This window comes from Nyctereutes procyonoides, unplaced genomic scaffold (genome assembly GCF_905146905.1).
Source record: "Nyctereutes procyonoides isolate TBG_1078 unplaced genomic scaffold, NYPRO_anot_genome, whole genome shotgun sequence".
NCBI classification, from domain to species: domain Eukaryota; kingdom Metazoa; phylum Chordata; class Mammalia; order Carnivora; family Canidae; genus Nyctereutes; species Nyctereutes procyonoides.
Window position 1 is genome coordinate 15,659,326 of NW_026575125.1, and position 19,242 is coordinate 15,678,567.

At 41.5% G+C, this 19,242-nt stretch overlaps 2 protein-coding genes across 7 annotated transcripts in view; both read right to left on the reverse strand.

Moving 5' to 3' along the window:
• Positions 1 to 19,242, reverse strand: part of SH3KBP1 (SH3 domain containing kinase binding protein 1) — a 336,529-nt gene that overhangs the window by 118,104 nt on the left and 199,183 nt on the right. For 4 of the 6 annotated variants that reach the window (XM_055337567.1, XM_055337566.1, XM_055337564.1 and 1 more), the window contains one exon: positions 18,461 to 18,666. In XM_055337567.1, the coding sequence (XP_055193542.1) occupies positions 18,461 to 18,666 (206 nt within the window). Of the gene's footprint in view, positions 1 to 4,369; positions 4,477 to 4,925; positions 4,989 to 18,460; positions 18,667 to 19,242 lie in introns of those variants that run through there. The other 2 variants (XM_055337570.1, XM_055337569.1) reach the window with 2 other exon arrangements.
• On the reverse strand, positions 13,957 to 14,532 carry LOC129517652 (transcription elongation factor A protein-like 8). The gene is made up of 2 exons (XM_055337572.1): positions 14,498 to 14,532; positions 13,957 to 14,458 (listed from the first exon to the last, which is right to left on the reverse strand). Exon 2 carries the CDS (start codon positions 14,348 to 14,350, stop codon positions 13,997 to 13,999), a length of 354 nt encoding a protein of 117 aa, XP_055193547.1. The 5' UTR covers positions 14,351 to 14,458; positions 14,498 to 14,532; the 3' UTR covers positions 13,957 to 13,996.

Here is a 19,242-nt window from a genome sequence, read left to right on the forward strand (position 1 = left end):
AAAGTTCAAGCATAAGTTTAATTGAGGTGAGACTTCTGAGTTACAGGCTATCTATGAAATGGCTTAACAATGGCCTTTTGATGAAGAAGTGGCTTTTAAGGCAATTCCTGCGTACTCTTAATTTGTCAACTGTTCATTTTATAGCTCAGGTTGAGAGAGAGAGAAAGCTCTAACAGAGGTGTAAGTAGGGGTTATTGTGCTTATGCTTCCATTTGCTTCAAGAGCATTTATGGGCACACATCTATTTGAGATCTGGCCTCACCACTAAAAGCCTGCATTGAGAATAAGGCTATCATCTCATTCTGTTTAAATGGCCTCTGATGCCACTGAAAAGCACAAAACAATCCCTGTGATCTAAATTCTTTAAATGGAAGAAAAGACACCATTGTGCAAAGTAAGCTGGGCAACTTGTTTTAAAGTTGCCAGTTTTGAGGTGCCTGGGTGGCTCAGTCAGTTAAGCATCTGCTTTCTGCTCAGGCCGTAATCCCAGAGTCCTGGAATCGAGCCCCATGTCAGGCTCCCTGCTCAGTGGGGTCTACTTCTCCTTTTCCCTCTGCCCCTCTGCTCATGCTCTCTCTCTCTCCTTCTCTCTCTTAAATAAATAAATAAATAAAACCTTTTAAAAAAATAAAAATAAAAAAGTTGCCAGTTTTGAGGCATCTGAATGGATCAGTCGGTCCAGTACCTGACTCTTGGTTTTGGCTCAGCTGTTGATTTCAGAGCCAGGGGATGAGCCTAGGCTCCACGCTGGGTTCGGAGTCTGCCTGAGATTCTTCCCACCCTCTCCCCCTCATACACTTGCACACTCTCCTTCAAATAAATAAAATCTTTTTAAAAAGATGCCAGTTTTTATAGAGCACTCAGCTTAATCCATCCCACTGAAATTCAGTTGTCTATCATTTTACAGGTAGTAAGAATATCAGCGAGAAAAAGACAAGTTAGGTACATAAGCAGGATCTTTTTAATGGGCACACAGAAATTTTTAAAATCTTGACTTTCAGGAGTGAAAAGCATCTGCAAACTTCAGGATTATAAACACTATGAAATAGTTTTGTTTTGTCTTTTAAAGATTTTATTTATTTATTCCTGAGAGAGAGAGGCAGAGAGGCAGAGGGAGAAGCAGGCTCCATGCAGGGAGCCCGATGTGGGACTCGAACCTGGGACCCCCCAGGATCACGCCCTGGGCTGAAGGCTGTTTACACTGAGCCACCAGGGCTGCCCTGAAATAGTTATGAATATAAGTAAAGAACAAAAGAGAGCCACATGAAATACTTGTAGATACTTCAGTTCACCCCACTGAAGAATATCAACGGAGTCAAATGAATGAGCCAGCAAATGTGCGAAAGGAAAGACTTTCATTTCCTATCCCCAGGGAATTCCAGAGCAGAAGGTGAGGAGAGAAAAAAAAATCAATCATAAAACTGGCTTTCCCTACCATGTAGGATAAATGAGGTACTATCATTTATAATTAACAATAGCACAAAAAAGAAATTCAGCTTTTATCAGAAAGACTATTTTGAATCCACTCTCAGTAAACCTTCAGAAGCAGCAGTCCTGGTCACCATTAAACCCCTGAAAGCAAGCAACCACTTGGGCTCCCTGCTCATCTTTTCTTCTGGGGCTGAGGAACAGGGGGCTCGGTCCTTCCCTCAAGCCATCTGTGATCTCTGGGGATAGTGCAACTGATCTGCTCCTTCTTGTGGCTTCTCAGACTGAAGACCTGTTCCTCAACTCATTGTTCTAAGATGAGAAGAATAGTTTCCTTTCCCCTTAGGCAACAAGAACATACATTAATTAAACACCAATTCTAACAGCAAAGAGCTACCACTTCACACCCATTAGGATGGCTATTATAGAACAAACAAACAGAATGACAAGTGCTGGCAAGGATGTGGAGAAATTGGAATTCTCGTGCATTGCTGGTAGGAATGCAAAATGGTGCAGCTGTTGTGGAAAACAGCATGGCAATTTCACAAAAAATTAAAAATAGAATTACATATGATCCAGTAATTCTACTTCCGGGATATACCCAAAAGAATTGAGAGCAAGGACTCACGTAGGTATCAGTAGGCCAGGGCTCATTTTAGCATTATTCATGGTAGCCAAAAGGTAGAAACAACCTAAATGACTATCAATGGAGGAACGGATAAACAAATTGTGATATAGCTATACAGTGCAATATTATTCAGCCTTAAAAAGGAAGGAAATTCTGATACCTGCTACGACATAGATGAACCCTGAAGACATTACGCTAGGTAAAATAAGCCTGACACAAAAGGATAAATATTTTATGACTCCACTTATAAGAGGTACCCAGCAGAATCAAATTGATAGAGACAGAAAGTTGAGGGTTGCTAGGAGGAGGGGAGAATGAGAAGTTAGTGTTTAATGGGTTACAGAGTTTACAGAGTTTCATTGTAGGAAGAGGAAAAAGTTCTGGGTTCTGGAAATGAATGGTGATGATGGTTGTACATTAATATGAACATATTTAATGCCACTGAACCGTACACCTAAAAATGGATAAAATGGTGTTGTATATATTTTACTGTAATAAAAACACTCTACATTTCTATAGGAGTACATAGAAAGCTTTTATGGGGATTTTCACTGAGAAGTCACCGAGAAGTTTTAAAGCCAGGTGCGAGAGACTGAGAAAGTCTTACTTGTTCTGTTGGAATTTTTTGCCATTTACTTGGGTTAGTTTCATTATAAACAAAACCAACCAGGATTAAGTCAGCCTTTAACCTGTTAATTCTCCTCTTAAAAACTCAGCCTGAGGGGATCCCTGGGTGGCTCAGCGGTTTAGCGCCTGCCTTTAGCTCAGGGCGTGATCCTGGAATCCCAGGATCGAGTCCCAGGATCGAGTCCCAGGATCAAGTCCCACATCGGGATCCTTGCACAGAGCCTGCTTCTCCCTCTGCCTGTGTCTCCGCCTCTCTGTGTCTCTCATGAATAAATGAATAAAATCTTAAAAAAAAAAAACTCATCCTGAAAAAAATAATCAGGGCAGGTATAATGATGCATATACAAGAATGCTGTTTTTAAAATGAAAAATGTGGAAGCAATGTAAATAGTTATTACATGAGGATCGGTTCAATAAATGGTGGTATGCCTGTACAGGGATGACCATGTATTTGCTGGAAAAAAGGGGGACCCATAATATGTTAAGTTCTAAAAACAGGTAACATTTACTATGACCTCATTATCGTATGAAGAGTGACGGGCATACTGCATGGACATTCCTGTTCTAATCAAATTCTGGAAGGATATATGTATAATGGTTGTTCCTAGGTAATAGGATTCAGGGCAGTGTATTCGTATTCTTTAACTTTGCATTTTTATTATTATAATAATTATTGCAAAGAACTCTTGTAAGCAGAGAAATAACAGGGCTATTTCCATTTTGAGAAATAAATAAGCAAAGGGTTTTGGGGGGGGTTCGCTAATGCAAATTAGTAGTTTGGAAGTCAAGAACCCTTTAAGGGTCCCAGGGGCTACCTTGCCTGTGCCATCTCCAGGCCCTAGCCTGAGGGAGCCAGAGGCTCTCCTGTGAGAGCCCAGGGCTATGGCTGAGCCTTTTCCATAGGTCACACCTTACAATCAACATGCTTGCACTTTCTCAAAGAGTCACCAGCTGAATTTTACATATAGATATCTAATTTTCATTTCTACTTTTTAGAACTCAGAACAAGGATATCTGGCAATAATAATAATAATAATAATTAGCAGCAGCAGCAGCAAATTTAAGATAGCTTTTTTTTAAAGATAGCTTTCAACAAGAAAATTCTCTCAAGCCATCACAGATGAGTATATTTTTTATTTTAGCTAGCTGCTGCCTGTACTCACATACTTCTAGACAAGCAACAGATGCCGTTAGAAAACTTCTCAAGAAGTTCTCCCTACTCTTAATGTGTTAAAATAATGTGTTCCCTTTTGTTATGCTCTCTTCCTTTTCGTGTAATTCTGAAAACATTATAGGTTAAAGCCCACAGAAAAAGCCACAGAGAGACATATTTTATAGATCTCATCAACTCTCCCCTTTAAATGTTTTTTCAACAAGAGACAGGAATATGGAAGACATATGACGCATTGTGAGCCTCACTTACCCTGTGGTTTATTTAGGGAATTTTATTCTGTGTTTGGAAAATGACAGACTTCTGCTTTTAGGTAGACAAATATGAACAACTCACCAAGAGAAACAAGACCCCCTGTCACTAGCAAACTTTTAGAAAGTCAGATAATTTAGTGTCTTTCTTTTGCTGCATATATGAGCAAATGAATAGAAATGCTCAGTCCTACAAAATTAGTCAAATATCTTTACCTCTATAAAAAACAGTTCCCCAGCACCCACCCAGAAGTCACTACTCACAGCTTCTCCATTCACCAGGAAACCTCCAAATGTCCATGCCTCCCAAGAGTTAAATGCCCCGTAGCTGGCTCACTCTGCGTGGACATATTCTTCTCCCCTGAGTTAACCTGAAGAGCAAGCTGGATTTGTTTACTGCACAAACATCTGTAATTGCTAAACATCTCGGTGGCATGGTGTAACAGTTACTGCTTGTGCAAACTGCCCATCTAAATGACTCTCTGCAGTATGAGCACATGAAAACCCAAGACACAAGAGAAATTGAAAACATCTGTAAAACTCAATGGCCGAATTGACCAAAGGGTGGGGGGTGGGGAGGATTAAAACAGCTAAAGAGTTTCAGTGCAATATTTGACTTTAGAAAAGCCTCCTCCGAGCTAGAGCTATAGGTTCTTCCTTAGCATATCCACAGCCCCCCCTCTGAGGGGGATCCCAGCCGGCAGACACTTCTTGTAACCCCCCTGGGGCAAACCCTTTACAAGGCTTGTTAGAAAACTGCGCAGACAAGATGCAAGATTAAGGGGACTTATTACATCTCTAAAAGCAAAGAAAGAAATACCTCTTCTCCCATCATGCAGTCAGCCTCCTTTCTTCAGTTTGAAAAGGTCCCAGAACTACCCAGGAACCCTCCCACTTCCTTCCAACAGCCAAAGGCACAGAGCCTGAAGGACCCAGCCTAACCCTGAGTCATACTTGGGACCAAATGAGCAATGGGGAGAACAAAGCTCGCATTTGTTTACGCTTCAGGAAACCAGGGCCGATTCACAGCTTGGGTGGCTTTGCGAGAAGTCCTCCTCCCTCGCCTGCCTGCTGCAGGAATGAAGCTGTCTCCCGGGGACCCACAGGTGTGACCGTTCAGACAAGGAACACACTGAAGGAGCGTTTATTTGGCAGGACCCAGCGGCCACTTCTGTTTAAAAACATCAGATAGAAAATAAAAAGCTCACTGTCTTTCAACAGATAATCTGACGGGGAGTGACAGAGATCTAGAATATGGTTTGTATGTGAAATATCTATCGTAAAAATACCTGTATTTTAAAGAAGTGAGATTAGTGGTAACACACAAAAATTATGCATTAAAAAAAAGGGAAAAAAACGAGGAAGAAAAAACAGCAGCGGCTTTATAGAAACATTCGACCTAGGAAAACTCAGCAGAACTCTTGCCAGCCATGTCATTGGTAGTATCCTCACAGATTGGAATAAACTGTTTAAATAGCAATCTTGTTTGGGCCCCAAATGAGATACCATTTCAATCATCCCTTCAATGGTTTTAGAGCCCAGTGGTGAAGAGCTCAAAACTCTAGAGCTAGAGTGTCGGAGATCAAAATCCTGGGGTCTCACTTCCCAGTCGTGTGATTTTGAGCAACTCATTTAACCTCCATTCACCTCAGTTTCCTTATCTAAAAAATGGGGGTAAAAGCCCCAAACCAATCTATAGGGTTGTCTGGAAGATTAAATAGGTAATATATGTGCAGAGTGCTTAAAAAAGTACCTGGTACAAAGGAAGTGCCCTATTAGCCACTATCACAACTTCAGGACAACTTCACAAGGCAGGGTGCCACATCAACAGTACCCTCACCTTACCACAGTTCTTGCGTACTCACTCTGATGACCCATTTCACTTCTTAACTATGGGGATTTTTTTTTTTACTTTTTAAATTGCACTAATTTAAAAACCATTTATTCAATATTTAGTAAGTGCCTGTGGTGTAGGGGATTTTTGAATGAGATGCTATCTCAGCGCTCAAGAAATGTTCAATCTGCTTGATAGGTCTGTTTATATATCATCCAAGAAAACAAATATGGGAGGGTGCCTGGGTGGCTCAGTGGTTGAGCATCTGCCTTTGGCTCATGTCGGGATCCCCGGGGTCCTGGGATCGAGTCCCACACTGGGGTCCCCACATGGAGCCTCTGTCTCCCTCTGCCTATGTCTCCGTCTTTCATGAATAAATAAATAAAATCTTAAAAAAAAAACACACACATACAAATGTGGGAGATGTCACTAGGCTGCGAATGGCAAGGTGGTGCAGGAGGAAGGGAATTAACATTTGGAATTTAGAAGGCAGATAAGAAATTACCTTATTGAAACCTAATTAGGATGGCGAGAATAGACAAACTGCCTGTGTAGAAGAATTCCCATTGAGGGTATGAAATATAAAAATACTCCTCCCTCAAGGAGGTAAGTGGAACTCCCCACTCCTTAAGTGTGAGGTGTACATGGTGACTTCTTTCTAAAGAGTTGAATCTAGAAAAGGAGGGGGAAAAAAAAACAGAACAACTTTACAGTGAAGAAACCTGATAAATCCAATCTCAGGCGGGTGCCCAAAGCCAACATCAACAGTGAGAAGTCATGCTGAGAGGATGTGCCCTTGATAGGGACATGATAAGAATGGCACTTCCCCACTGTGGTCTTCCTGCCCCAAATCCACCACTTCAGTCTAAGTGTGAGAAAAACATCGGAAAAATGCCAATTTAAGGACATTCTGCAAAACTTCTCAAAATTGCCATGGTTATCAAAAACATGGCACATCTGAGAAAATGTCATAGCCAAGAGAGGGGCCTAAGGAGATGTAATATAATGGGGTGTCCTAGATGGGATCCTGGAACAGAGAAAGGACATCAGGTAAAACCTAAGGAACTCTGAATAAAGGATGGACTTGCACATATACGTATACATAAATAAACGTATATGTGTGATTTAGAGACATACATGATTACGTTCATGGACATGTGCACAGAAATGCATTTAACAATGCCTTCCCTACTTCATTTATTTATTATCTTTATATCCTTAGCCCATCTCTTAACAAAGATAGCTTAAAGCTGAGTCCTGGCCTTTTGCTTTCCATAATATACAAAAGAGTTTTCTTTGAAAGGAAACTTGGCTCTTCTGTCAGTTCTGCTGCCAACCCAGGCTACAGCGGCCCAACTCAAAGAGTGTGCATGAGGTGGGCCCATCTGCCCCTTTCCAAGAGCTACTAGAAGTTCCTGGTGCCTGGCCAATTAGTCATCAACCACGGAGCCCCGGGGCTGGCAACTCTCCCAGCTACTTCCTCCCCATCTCCAGTCCACACTGCTCGGCACCTCCCAAGTTATCTCTAAAGTGCCAATCTGATCATGCCACTCCCCAACGGAACTCCTCCACCAACTAGCCAGCTCACCCAGAAGTACAGCTTGTGTGAAGTGGCTGGAGGAAGAGGGCCCACCTCCCCTCCAACCCCCTACACCTCCTCCTCCACCACCACAACCACATCCCCTGTACTCCAGCCAAGTCCAGCCCTTCTGCATAATCATCCTCTCTCTTTATCCATGCACACACTACCAGTACCACGAAAGCCCATTTATCTTTTCATACTTTGCTCAAGTATTACTTTGCTTGAAAAGATCTCCCTGACACCCCATCTCTTCTTTCTGGGCCTCCAGGAGAGGTAGTAGCTCCTTCCCCTATTCTCCCCCCCCCTCTCTCTCTCTCTCTTTTTTTAAGATTTTATTTATTTATTCATGTGAGACACAGAGAGAGAAAGAGGCAGAGATACAGGCAGAGAGAGAAGCAGGCTCCATGCAGGGAACCCGATGTGGGACTGCATCCTAGGTCTTCAGGATCACGCCCTGGGCCAAAGGCAGACATTCAACCACTGAGCCACTCAGGCGTCCCTCCTTCCCCTATTCTCTTTGATGCTTTGGACGTACATCTGCTAGTTCTTTCCCCCTGCATCATAATGGCTTTTATACATATCCACTTTTCTCCCACGCGTACATAATCTGAAGCACTAAATGAGAGGCCTGTATGTGACAGCTGATTCAAGGCATGATGCAGGGGAGGAGGTGTTAACTCCATTCCAGTTAACTACACCAGACTCGTCTTACCCCAAATAAATACCCTGCCAGGTAACAAATATGCATGTATCATGCTAATAGAGAACCCAGACATGCCACCTAGCTGACTCCTTTACAAAGGGACTGCCACTCCTGAGTTCATTTATCTAGAAATTTCCAGAGCTGACACTGCAGATCCATAAAAGGCATTCAATAAAGCTTCAGTTAGTGAATGAATGAGCCAATTAATAAACAAATGAAAGAGTGAATCTGTGGCCAGACCACAAGCAGACCCCAAACAGAATGGGTCTTCCTTCATAATTTCAATTGGATTAGGACAAAACATTATATTCATGGATCAAGTTCACAAATATTTATTGAGGGCCTACTACAGTTTAACAATGGTTTTCAAGGAGTTATAAATATGAATATGATGGCAAGGTCCAAAATCATGGCACTTCTTCCTTTCTAAAGGCTAATATTTGAGGTGATGGCAAAAAACAGCTGTCCAGACATGGCAAAACTCAATTCTACTTCCCTGATTTTGAAATTTTCCATAATAAAAAGTTAAAGAAATGATCCTGGAAACTGCACTGCTATTTACAGGCACTCCTTCTGTTCTAATAACCAGAAGGGCAGCAATAATAACTATGAATGTTAATCAAGTGATGATTATATGCCAGGCACTTTTCTACCCATTTTTTGTGTTACTTAATCCTCGCAACAGCCATATGGAGCATGTCCTGTTGGTATTCTAATTTTACAGATGAGGAATCTAAAGCAATGAGTGCTTAAGTAGTCTATCCTAGGAAGAATCAGAGGTGGGATGTGAACCCAGGCAATCTGGCCTGCATGCTTAATAACCACTATACTCCTAAAAACACACATTTAAGGCCTTCTGGGAATGCAATCCTTGGTGATGATCTGGCTGCAATTAAACATTTCCTAGAAAATACTACTATGCTGAGTGTTTTAGAAAGTATATGTCAAGCATATGTAGAACAGTAAGCAACATCTAACATGTCAAAGAGTAATCCCCTAATACTGTTTCTGGTTCCCTTTTCCTACCAATACCCCTGTCCTTACTTCTCCTAGTTAAGAAAATTTAACAGAGACACTTTGGGGAAAGATGACACAGAAAACAAAGTCTAAAAATCCCAAACCATTCACCCAGGCAACCAGTAGGCATCTTAATACCATTCACTTATTAAAAACCATGGATTTTCCAACCGCTCAAGAGATGTCACATAATCTTACCTTTTAACCAAAATGAGGGACATCCAACACTATAGGTCCTGGGTAACCACAACGAGGTTTTGACCAAATTGTGTTTCTTTAGTCAAAGAAGGTGTCTTTAGCTCCTGAAGATCCCCAGGGCTTATTTCTAGTCTTCAAAGGATTATAGACATAAATCTCTCATTTTTAAGGAACTAAGATAATCACTTTAGATGTTTACATGTTTTAATTTTACTTAAGTATACAGCTTGATGAATTTTTACTAAATGGATAAAAAGATTGCCTATATACAAAAATAGTAAAATTTCTCTTACTGCAATTTGGCTGATTAAAAAAATGATTAGTAGCTCATTTATATACGACTTTAAATCTCACTTTCTGTTACAAGTAAAAGCTACAATGTTGATATTATAAAGGCATTAATTTAGGTGACAAATGAGATCCAAGATGATTAGAGTTGAAAAGAGACTGTCACAAACAAAATGTCAGGTTGTGAGATACAGTAGCAAATGTAGAAAGAAAACAGAATCATTGCAAGCGAGATATATCAGAAGTCACAAATGGCAATTGGTTAAGAGAGAAAGACCATGAGAAAGGAGCTTCTTGGAGAATTTCTTTGTAGGGAATCCAGGAAACAACCAGTATAAAGAGTCTGGGCATGGAATGAGCTGGTGCCAAAATGTCCAGATTATTCTACATAAAGGAATGTCAGGTTAGGTCCTGGGGATTCTCCTGAGTAGCTGTAATTTACCCACTCATGTGTAACACCTGCCATCCTTTTCCCTAAGTGTTTGGCCGGAGTGACCATCTGAGTGACTCATTAAAAGGGAAGGAGTTTATGAAAAGGGCTAGGCTGGGGTTACAGGGATGCAGCCTGATGAGGAAAATTTCCTCATGGGTCCACAGGTGGAGGCAAGGAGGTATCAAGCCATATTTGTGAGAACAAGGTCCTGTCTGGGTTGCCTTCTTGCTTATAATCTTCCAACCCAATATCTATGCTGATGTCTCCCAAACCTAAATCTACAGTTCTCTCTCAATCACCAGACTTATTTACCCAACAGCCTGCTGGATGCCTCCCCTTGATGGTCCCACAATTACCTAAAAATCCCAGCTGGAAGAAAAAAAACCCAGCTGATCTAAGACTGAATCCATGACCTCTCTCCTCCTCAAATATCTTTCTTCTTCACTGGTCTCTAACCAAGGAAATGATACTACCACCCAGCTGCTTAAGCCAGTGGCCCAAGTCATTATCTTCAAGTCCTCCCTCTCCTTTATCTTCCACATACTATCAAATTTCTTCATTCTCCCTTCAAAATATTTCCCTAAACCATCCATGACAACACTTCAAAGCTGTTTGTTAGAAAAACTATTTATCTTCTGATATTTCCTGCCATGTAAAAGGGAGCCCAAATAGACACTTTGTGGACACAAATGGACACTCCTGGAACTCTCTGCCCCCTTACTCACCTTCCCTGGGAGAATGAAATGACTTCTCTGACAGGTAAATTTCAGAAAAATAAACTAGGCGTGTTCAGCTCAACTCTTTCTTCCTCTTTGAAGTTGTCCTCTACTGTTCCCCAAGGCACAGGCCCTTCTATCTCACATGGGTCTGCTTTAGTTCAATATTGCTGAGACTGGGTGGGTGGGGTCTGTCTAATTCTGGGGATCAGCTAGCAGGCCCATTTGGCTCTCACACTCATCTATATCCTTCAACTTTGCCTTCACTGATAACAACATTGCTATATAACATAGGCAGGGGAAGGTGCACAAATCTTAAGTGTACAGCTTTGAGGAATTTTCACAAAACGAAATAAGATCTACACAAATAGAGAAACATAACATGTCCATGGATTGGAAAGGTATCAATTCTCTCCAAAAGTATCTATAGAGTCAATGCAATTTCAGTGAAAATCCCAAGAGGGTTTTTTTGGGTTTTTTTGTTTGTTTGGTTTTTGGTGGTGGTGGTGGGGATGATATAAAATTTATATGAACATACAAGGGGTCAAGAATAGCCCAGGAGGGACGCCTGGTGGCTCAGCAGTTAAGCACCTGCCTTCAGCTCAGGGCGTGATCCTGGAGTCCCGGGATCGAGTCCCACATCGGGCTCCCTGCATGGAGCCTGCTTCTCCCTCTGCCTGTGTCTCTGCCCATCTCTCTCTCTCTCTCTCTCTCTCTTTCTCTCTCTCTCTTTCTGTGTCTCTCATGAATAAATAAATAAAATCTTTAAAAAAATAGCCCAAGAAATCTTGAGGAGGAACAAAGAGTGAGAACTTCAATTGCTATATATCAAGACTGACTATAAAGCTACAGTAAATGAGGTAGCATAGAATAAGTGCAAGAGGGAATCCCTGGGTGGCTCAGTGGTTTAGCGCCTGCCTTTGACCCAGGGTATGATCCTGGAGTCCCGGGATCGAGTCCCACATCGGGTTCTCCACAGGGAGCCTGCTTCTCCCTCTGCCTGGTCTCTGCCTCTCTCTCTCTCTCTCTCTCTGTCTCTCATGAATAAATAAGTAAAATCTTTTTTATAAAAAAAAAGAATAAGTGCAAGGAAAAATACAGACCAACAGAATAGAGAGTCCAGAAACAGACTAACACATACACAGCCACTTAAATTATGACAAAGGTGATAATGGCTGTGCAATGCAGAAAGGATGACCTTTTCAATAAACAGTGCTGGGTGAAATGGATATCCATACTGAAAAAAGGAGCAAAAATATTATTTTGATTCTCCATCCACTGATTCACCTTATTCATTAACTGGTTTAGAACCTAGGTTTCAGGGGCTGGAGGAGAGCTTATTAGGAGAGCCAACATAAGTTTCTGTTAACCTCCCTCCTCAATTTCAGTCACCCTGTCTTCTGTAATCCATTCCTCCCATTGTAAATTGGAATACTTTCTCTAAACCACCTACCTGATCTTATCACTCTTGCTGAAAACAGCTGCCCATTGATAGCTCCTCACTGTCTTTAAGATCAAGTTCAGACTTCCTAACAAGTCACCAGGCCCTTCCTGATCTGGGCTCTGCTCCTTCTCTGCTCTCATCTTTCCCCACTTCCTGCTGAAGCCTCCAACACATACTCTGTGCTATTTTATTTATTTATTTATTTATTTATTTATTTATTTATTTATTTATTTATTATTATTTTTAATAAATTAATTTTTATTGGTGTTCAATTTACCAACATACAGAATAACACCCAGTGCTCATCCCGTCAAGTGCCCCCCCTCAGTGCCCGTCACCCATTCACCCCCACCCCCCGCCCTCCTCCCCTCCACCACCCCTAGTTCATTTCCCAGAGTTAGAAGTCTTTATGTTCTGTCTCCCTTTCTGACATTTCCCACACATTTCTTCTCCCTTCCCTTATATTCCCTTTCACTATTATTCATATTCCCCAAATGAATGAGAACATACACTGTTTGTCCTTCTCATAATGGATAAAGAAGCTGTGGTCTATGTATACAATGGAATATTACTCAGCCATTAGAAACGACAAATACCCACCATTTGCTTCAACGTGGATGGAACTGGAGGGTATTATGCTGAGTGAAGTAACTCTGTGCTATTTTAATTTCCCTTCAAGGCATTAATACATATTGTTCTTCTCACCTTGATAACTCTATGCTCCTTGGCTTGATGAATGTCTATTGGACGCCATGGTTCTCAACCTAAACATCACTTCCTATAGGCCTAAAAACATTACTTCCTACAGGAAGTCTAAACATTACTTCTCCAGACTGCCTCACAACTCATCACTTCCTGCCATGCCCAAGAACACAGCTCAGCACTGTATTATCAACCTGATCTCAACCTATGGCATTCTCCGCACTATATTATTATTGCTTGTTTACTTTTCAGCAGCTCCCCGAGGGCAGTGACCTGGTCTTGTTTACCACTATGTCCCCAGTGCTGAAAATATAGTGAGTACTCAATAAATACTAGTTGAAATGAGTTACATTTATAATTTCAAAGTATTTTCTGTTATATAACATTTTTTTTTTATCTGTAGTAACTGCCAGTTTTATTCCTCTGGCTAAGAGATCCAGAGGTAACTTGATGTTTACATTTTTTTTAATAGTTCTTCCATCAAGAGTTTAGGTGCCCCCATTGCCCTTATAAGCTGGTTGCAAATTATTTAACTCTTATAAAATTTTTTGTGTGTGTGTGTGACATGTGTTCATGAAAAAAATACATATAAGCAAAAAGAAAAAAGCTCACGCCACACAGAAATAAGCAAATTTTTGATATATGTATGTATATATACACACACACGCACACAAATCTGGGATTTAATCCTACATGTGAACTGGTACTAAATATACTGCTCTGTAACCTGTTCTGTTTTACTTTACAATATAGAATGAATATATTTTCATGCAAATATGTGAAACTTTCCAATTGAAAAACAGACCTCCGGAATGGGTCAAAATACAAAATCCAGTGAGATGCTGGTAACAAGGAAGCTACCTAAAACAAAATTCCACCAGATGATTAAAGGTAAAACAAAGGTCAGAGATACATCAGAAAACACTAACAGAAAGAAAGCAAGGGCCAGATTTTAATATCAGACAAAAAAGAATTCAAGGCCTAAAGCACACAGGATAAGGACGGCTACGTGAATGTCTTTGCTTCCAATGCATCATCACAAACTTGTTTCTTACTCTTCTTATCTCTTCCCTAAGCCTTTCCAACTCATCTACTCCTCTTATCATTTCTTCAGGGTCCAAATGCCTCACAGGAGTGTCCTCTTTAAACCCTGGGCCAGGTTGAATCAGCCCTCCTCTAAGATTTCCTTCTGCTTCCTGGCTTACACCTTCTTCAGAAAGTTGAGGATTTCCTTCTCCCTCCTGTGGTACATCTTCTGAAGGGCGGTCTGCCTCGGTCTTTGGCATGTTCTGTGGTTTTCCTTCATTTTCTTCACAAGACTTTTGCATGTTGAATATTTTTCTGGTATTTCTTTTGAATAATCCTGCAGGGATCCAGGGGATTTTCCTGCCTCCTTCCCTCACTCGATTTGTGTCGCGCCCAAAAGACCAAGAGTCCTGCAGACCGACAGGAGCGCTTGCTGAGCAGGCCAGTACCTGAAGGGATCCGGGGCACTTTCCTCCAGTAATACGGAGCTCTATATAACATTTTTTAAGTCCTAAGAGGTAGGATAGGTATATAGAGTATTCCCATTTTACATATGGCTTAGTTGAGATTAAGTGATTTTGTCAGGGTCAATCTGCTAGAACAATGGTACCATGCCCTTCTAATCTTATGAAACTTAACTTGGTTCATATGTAGACACACTATATTTTCCATTATTTTAATATAACACATATTACTTCTAGGTTTAATTTGAATGTTATATTTTTTCCCAAGGTTCTTCTTTTTTTCTTTAACCTTTTAGCAAGGGAAATTTACTATATATATATAGTACTCATCCCCCATGTATGCACCATCCAGTTTCAACTATTATACACTCATGACCAATCTTATTTCCTTTATGCCCTACTCACTCTTCCATCTTCTGAATTACGAACCAAAATCCCAGACAACAAATGATTTCATCTGTAAACATTTCAGTTAAACAATGCGCTAAACAAATCATCCACAGTGATAAAAGGACTCATAAACAGGGTCCTTCCTTATAGTTCAGTAAACTAAGAAGCAAGACTACTCACTATTTCCCTATTGTTGGGGGTGGGGGGGTGTTATGTCCTGGTATAATTATCAGCGTTCACTCACTCTGGTTAGGGTGATATGGATTAGAGCATACAGAAAACAAGCACAGCAATGGAGAAAAGTGAATCTCAAAACTTCTCAACTTGAATGGAAAATATAATATGCTTGCAGTTGTTAAAAATCACCAGATTCCTTTTTTTCTTTATCCAAGTTATCAAACCAGTCATCTCAGAAGGCCAACTACCCAGCATAAGTGGAAGACCTGCTTGGGTCTTATCTACCAAATGCTGTCACATAGGATCCAATTCATGTTTCTGCAAAATCAAAACGGCACACTCAATTCTTGAAGGAAACTTCATTCCGCAAACATAAATCCTGGACAGAAATCCATCTCAAAAGTGACGAGAACCAGGTTGTACACTAGTAAAACATTATCGCACTTATCAGCTCTCATGACTGGTTGTGTAGTAATATAATGGATCCATAAATCTCTGCAACTATCCATAGCACCAACAACAGAGGGTGGAGATAGTTTTGAGTCCTCTTATACGCTATAAAAAATCTGTCCACAGCTAGTAAAGCAAGCTGGGAAGTTTACGTTTTCCCCAGAGACTTCACAATGAGAAGCAGGTTAAGACTGCCGGCAGCACATGGTTTCCTTCTGCAAACAAATCATGAATAAAGATGCACACACACGCATACACACATATATATTACTCTGATGATGTTAACATGTCATATCACTAAGACTAATACAATAAATCTCTGCTTCACAATAACGCAGTGAACCATACAACCACTATATTTTCCAACTATGTAACTGTTATATTATCCCACCCAGTTCCCTCATGTTATAGAAGTCTGCGATCTCTGGAATGCTATATTAACACAGTTTAAATAGTATTCATACATCTTGTACTTACGGAGCACCTAACCTACTATGTGCCACACAGTGTTCTAAGCACATAGCATATATAAGTGAGTAAAATAAATAATAAACACAATAAAGAAATAAATATTATGTTAGAAAAAGTTGCATGCTATGGAAAACAAAACATGCAGCACAAGTGGGCAGGGTAGGCCAGGAGGGTAGGTTTTAGAATGAGTGGGCCAGGGCAGGGCTCACTGAAAAGGTGAAGTCTGAGCAGAGTAATGGGGGGAGAGGCAAGCAGCCAAGTGGGTCGGGAGAAACAACGTGTGTAGCCAGAGGAAACTACTGTGAAACAGGTCTCCAAGTGGGAGGGTGCTTGGCATGTTGAAGGAAAAGTAAGGGGCCAGGAGGAAGTAAGCAAGGGGAGAAGTCTGAGAGGTAATGGACGCCAGTCACTGCAGCCTGTGGCCCTGGGGGAGGCCTTTCACTTTGGTTCTCTGGGGATGCGAGCAGGGGAGTGGCATGATCTGACTTAGGGTTTCAAGAGATTGCCCTGGCTTCCCTGTTGAGACTAGACTGCAGGGGAAGGGGAGAAGCAGGAAGCCCTATAAGGAGATTACTGAGTGATGACAAGAGAGCAGGGGAACTATGAAGGTGATGAGCTTTGGTGGGTTACAGACATTCACAGAGGCAAAGCTGATGGAGTCACCTGAGGGATCAGACACAGGCTGTGAGAAAAGAAGTCAGGAACAGACCCAAGACTTTAGTCCTGATCTGGATGAGGGGGAGAGCCGCGGCCTTCATTGAGATGGGGAATGGTATGGGCAGAGCAGTTTTAGGTGATGAAGACGATGAGTTCAGGGTTGGAAAAGCTAGTAAGAATTTAAGACCTTCAAGTGGAGATGTGCAAGTTGGCAGTCCAGGATATGGCCCCGGGGTTCAGAGAAGTGTGCTGAGGCATAAACTCTGGAGTATTACATGTGACGCCAAAACGGCTACTGATAATAACCCAATTTACTATTGTGGTTAAAACAAATATTCATAGCAACAAAAGTCACACACACACACACACACACACACACACACACACACTGTCCTACACAGAAAAGAATAAGACCAAGAATCATAAAACAAACCAAAAAAATTAACTGTTTGCTGAGTCAATGGTCACGTTCATTTCAACCAGTTGAGTAAAATGAAGAAAAACTATACCCATTGTTTCCTCCCAAAATGGGGACTTGCTTGTTCGTAAATATTTATAGGAATCTGAAGGTGATCATGTGAAGGAGAAATGAGTTGGCAAGCTGGGATACCAGCTAGACAATTCTTAGATCTTGAGAAATATCATATATTACTTACTGAAAGAAATAAAGCTGGCTCAGATAAGCTGCAGCGAAAGAAGAATGTAAATGAACAGTGTTTCATGTCTAAGTCTCTGCCCTTTCTGCCTTTTTCATCTCTAAGAGTATTAAGTGTCCCAAAGTTTCCTTTCCAGATTCTGTTTCTAATGTATGACACCAGGCAAGGTTGCTGGGGGCTGGGGGAAAGAGGCGGGTGGAAGTTGTACAGCAGTGAATGATGATGCAACTTTGAAAAACTCATCTCACCCAAAAAATGAAAAACATTTAAAAGCCACTGATAAACCTGCATTAGAGATGCTGCCAATGCCCCATCCCCCAAGCCTACTGGCACAAACATCAAAGCAAAAGTTTCAGCGCTAAATCGAATTATCAAACATTCCTTAAGCACAGCACGAGTGTAGCTTATTACAATTTGGAAAATTCCACAGTATTTATCAAATCCTAAGCAAAGCCATGGTGCTCAGAAGTGTACCACACCACACTAGACGTCACTGACAGCCACAAGCTCGATGGCTCTGGGTGTGTTGCTGTAGCAACCGCGTGCTCAGCAGCAACACACTGTTGTTTTCTTCTACCTCTCTGATTCTGGGTTGCAAGAGGCAAACAACCAGCTTCCTGATGGGAAAAACCCAGGGAGTCACAGCACGGCCCATCTCCATCATATATACACATGGGAGACTTCCTTTCAGCAGTCTGAAATCACTCCCACCTAACTGCCAGTGAAAAAAATACATAACCCCTTTTGTCTATTGTAGGACCAATCGATGCACCCAGGCACAAAGCACTAGAGAAATGGACAAGGAGAAGAGATGGATCAGTCTGTGCTCAAAGGTGTCAAGGTCATGTGTTTAGCTGGGTCCAGGCAAGAGGGGCTTTTTGGGGTGGGAGGGGGGATGGTACAGGTCCATTTGAAAAGCCATACTGAGATGCATTCCATAGAGAGATCCGTAAGAAAAGAAGATGTAAACTGGAGCATGAGCCTTTCCAGAAACAGAGGGAGAGCCCCAAAGGGGAGAGGGCAAACAGCTAGCATGTGAGGATACCGACACCCCAAAAGAGGCACAAGAAGTCTCAGATGCCCTACGATGATGGACTTTTGGGTACTCCACATGGTGTTGAAATAAAACAGAAACTGTCGAACATACCTTCTCCACTGGTAGAAAGTCATTCTCTACTTCAATCGACCTTGGTCTTAGTTTTATTGGTTTGTCTTTGAATATATCTCCGAAGCCCACTCCCTTAACTTTCTTCGGCTGGATTGCTGCAGTTGCGACTGTCCCGTTGGCACCTTCGGATTTGGTACTGCTCGAGTCACCCCCATCACTCTCGGAGCCTGTGGTTTCCCTTAAACCTGTCAAGAGTGGGGACGGGGAGAGAAAGAGCTCAGAAATCAGCCACAGCCGTGAAGCACCTCACAGCCAGCCAGGAACCACCTCTACAAGTGTTACTGGGCACAGGACTTTTCATTTCATGTGTCGAATATGTTGCGTTCAGGGGTCTCTGAGTTTTGTTCAATCTCCCCACCCCCAGCCTTTGATTTTCAGAAGTGAATTGAAATTCTTCCCCCAAAAAATCTAATTTCAAAGCAGATCTCTTATGTGACATCTCACCTCTCTTCAGCCAGAGCCTGATTCTAATACAAATTTGTTTTGCCACAGTCTGTGCGATGACAACCCTTCCCACTCTGTCCTCACCTCCCCACCCCATCAGGACCACATACTGTACCTCCAATCTCTATGACTCATGGCAATTAGCAATTAGCAATGAAAGTAACATTTCCTAAAGGGAAACTGTAAAGCTAAAAGCCATTTAAACAAATTAGCAATTAAAGAAACCACACAAAATTATGACTGCCAAAGAATTAAATCTCTTTGGATGGCTTCACAAGGAATAAATGCACGCAGACATGTTTCTCTAGGAAAGCATT

Bases quoted from the DNA above. Each gene is read 5' to 3' on its own strand.
- LOC129517652 (XM_055337572.1), bottom strand. From the start codon at position 14,350: ATGCAAAAGTCTTGTGAAGAAAATGAAGGAAAACCACAGAACATGCCA.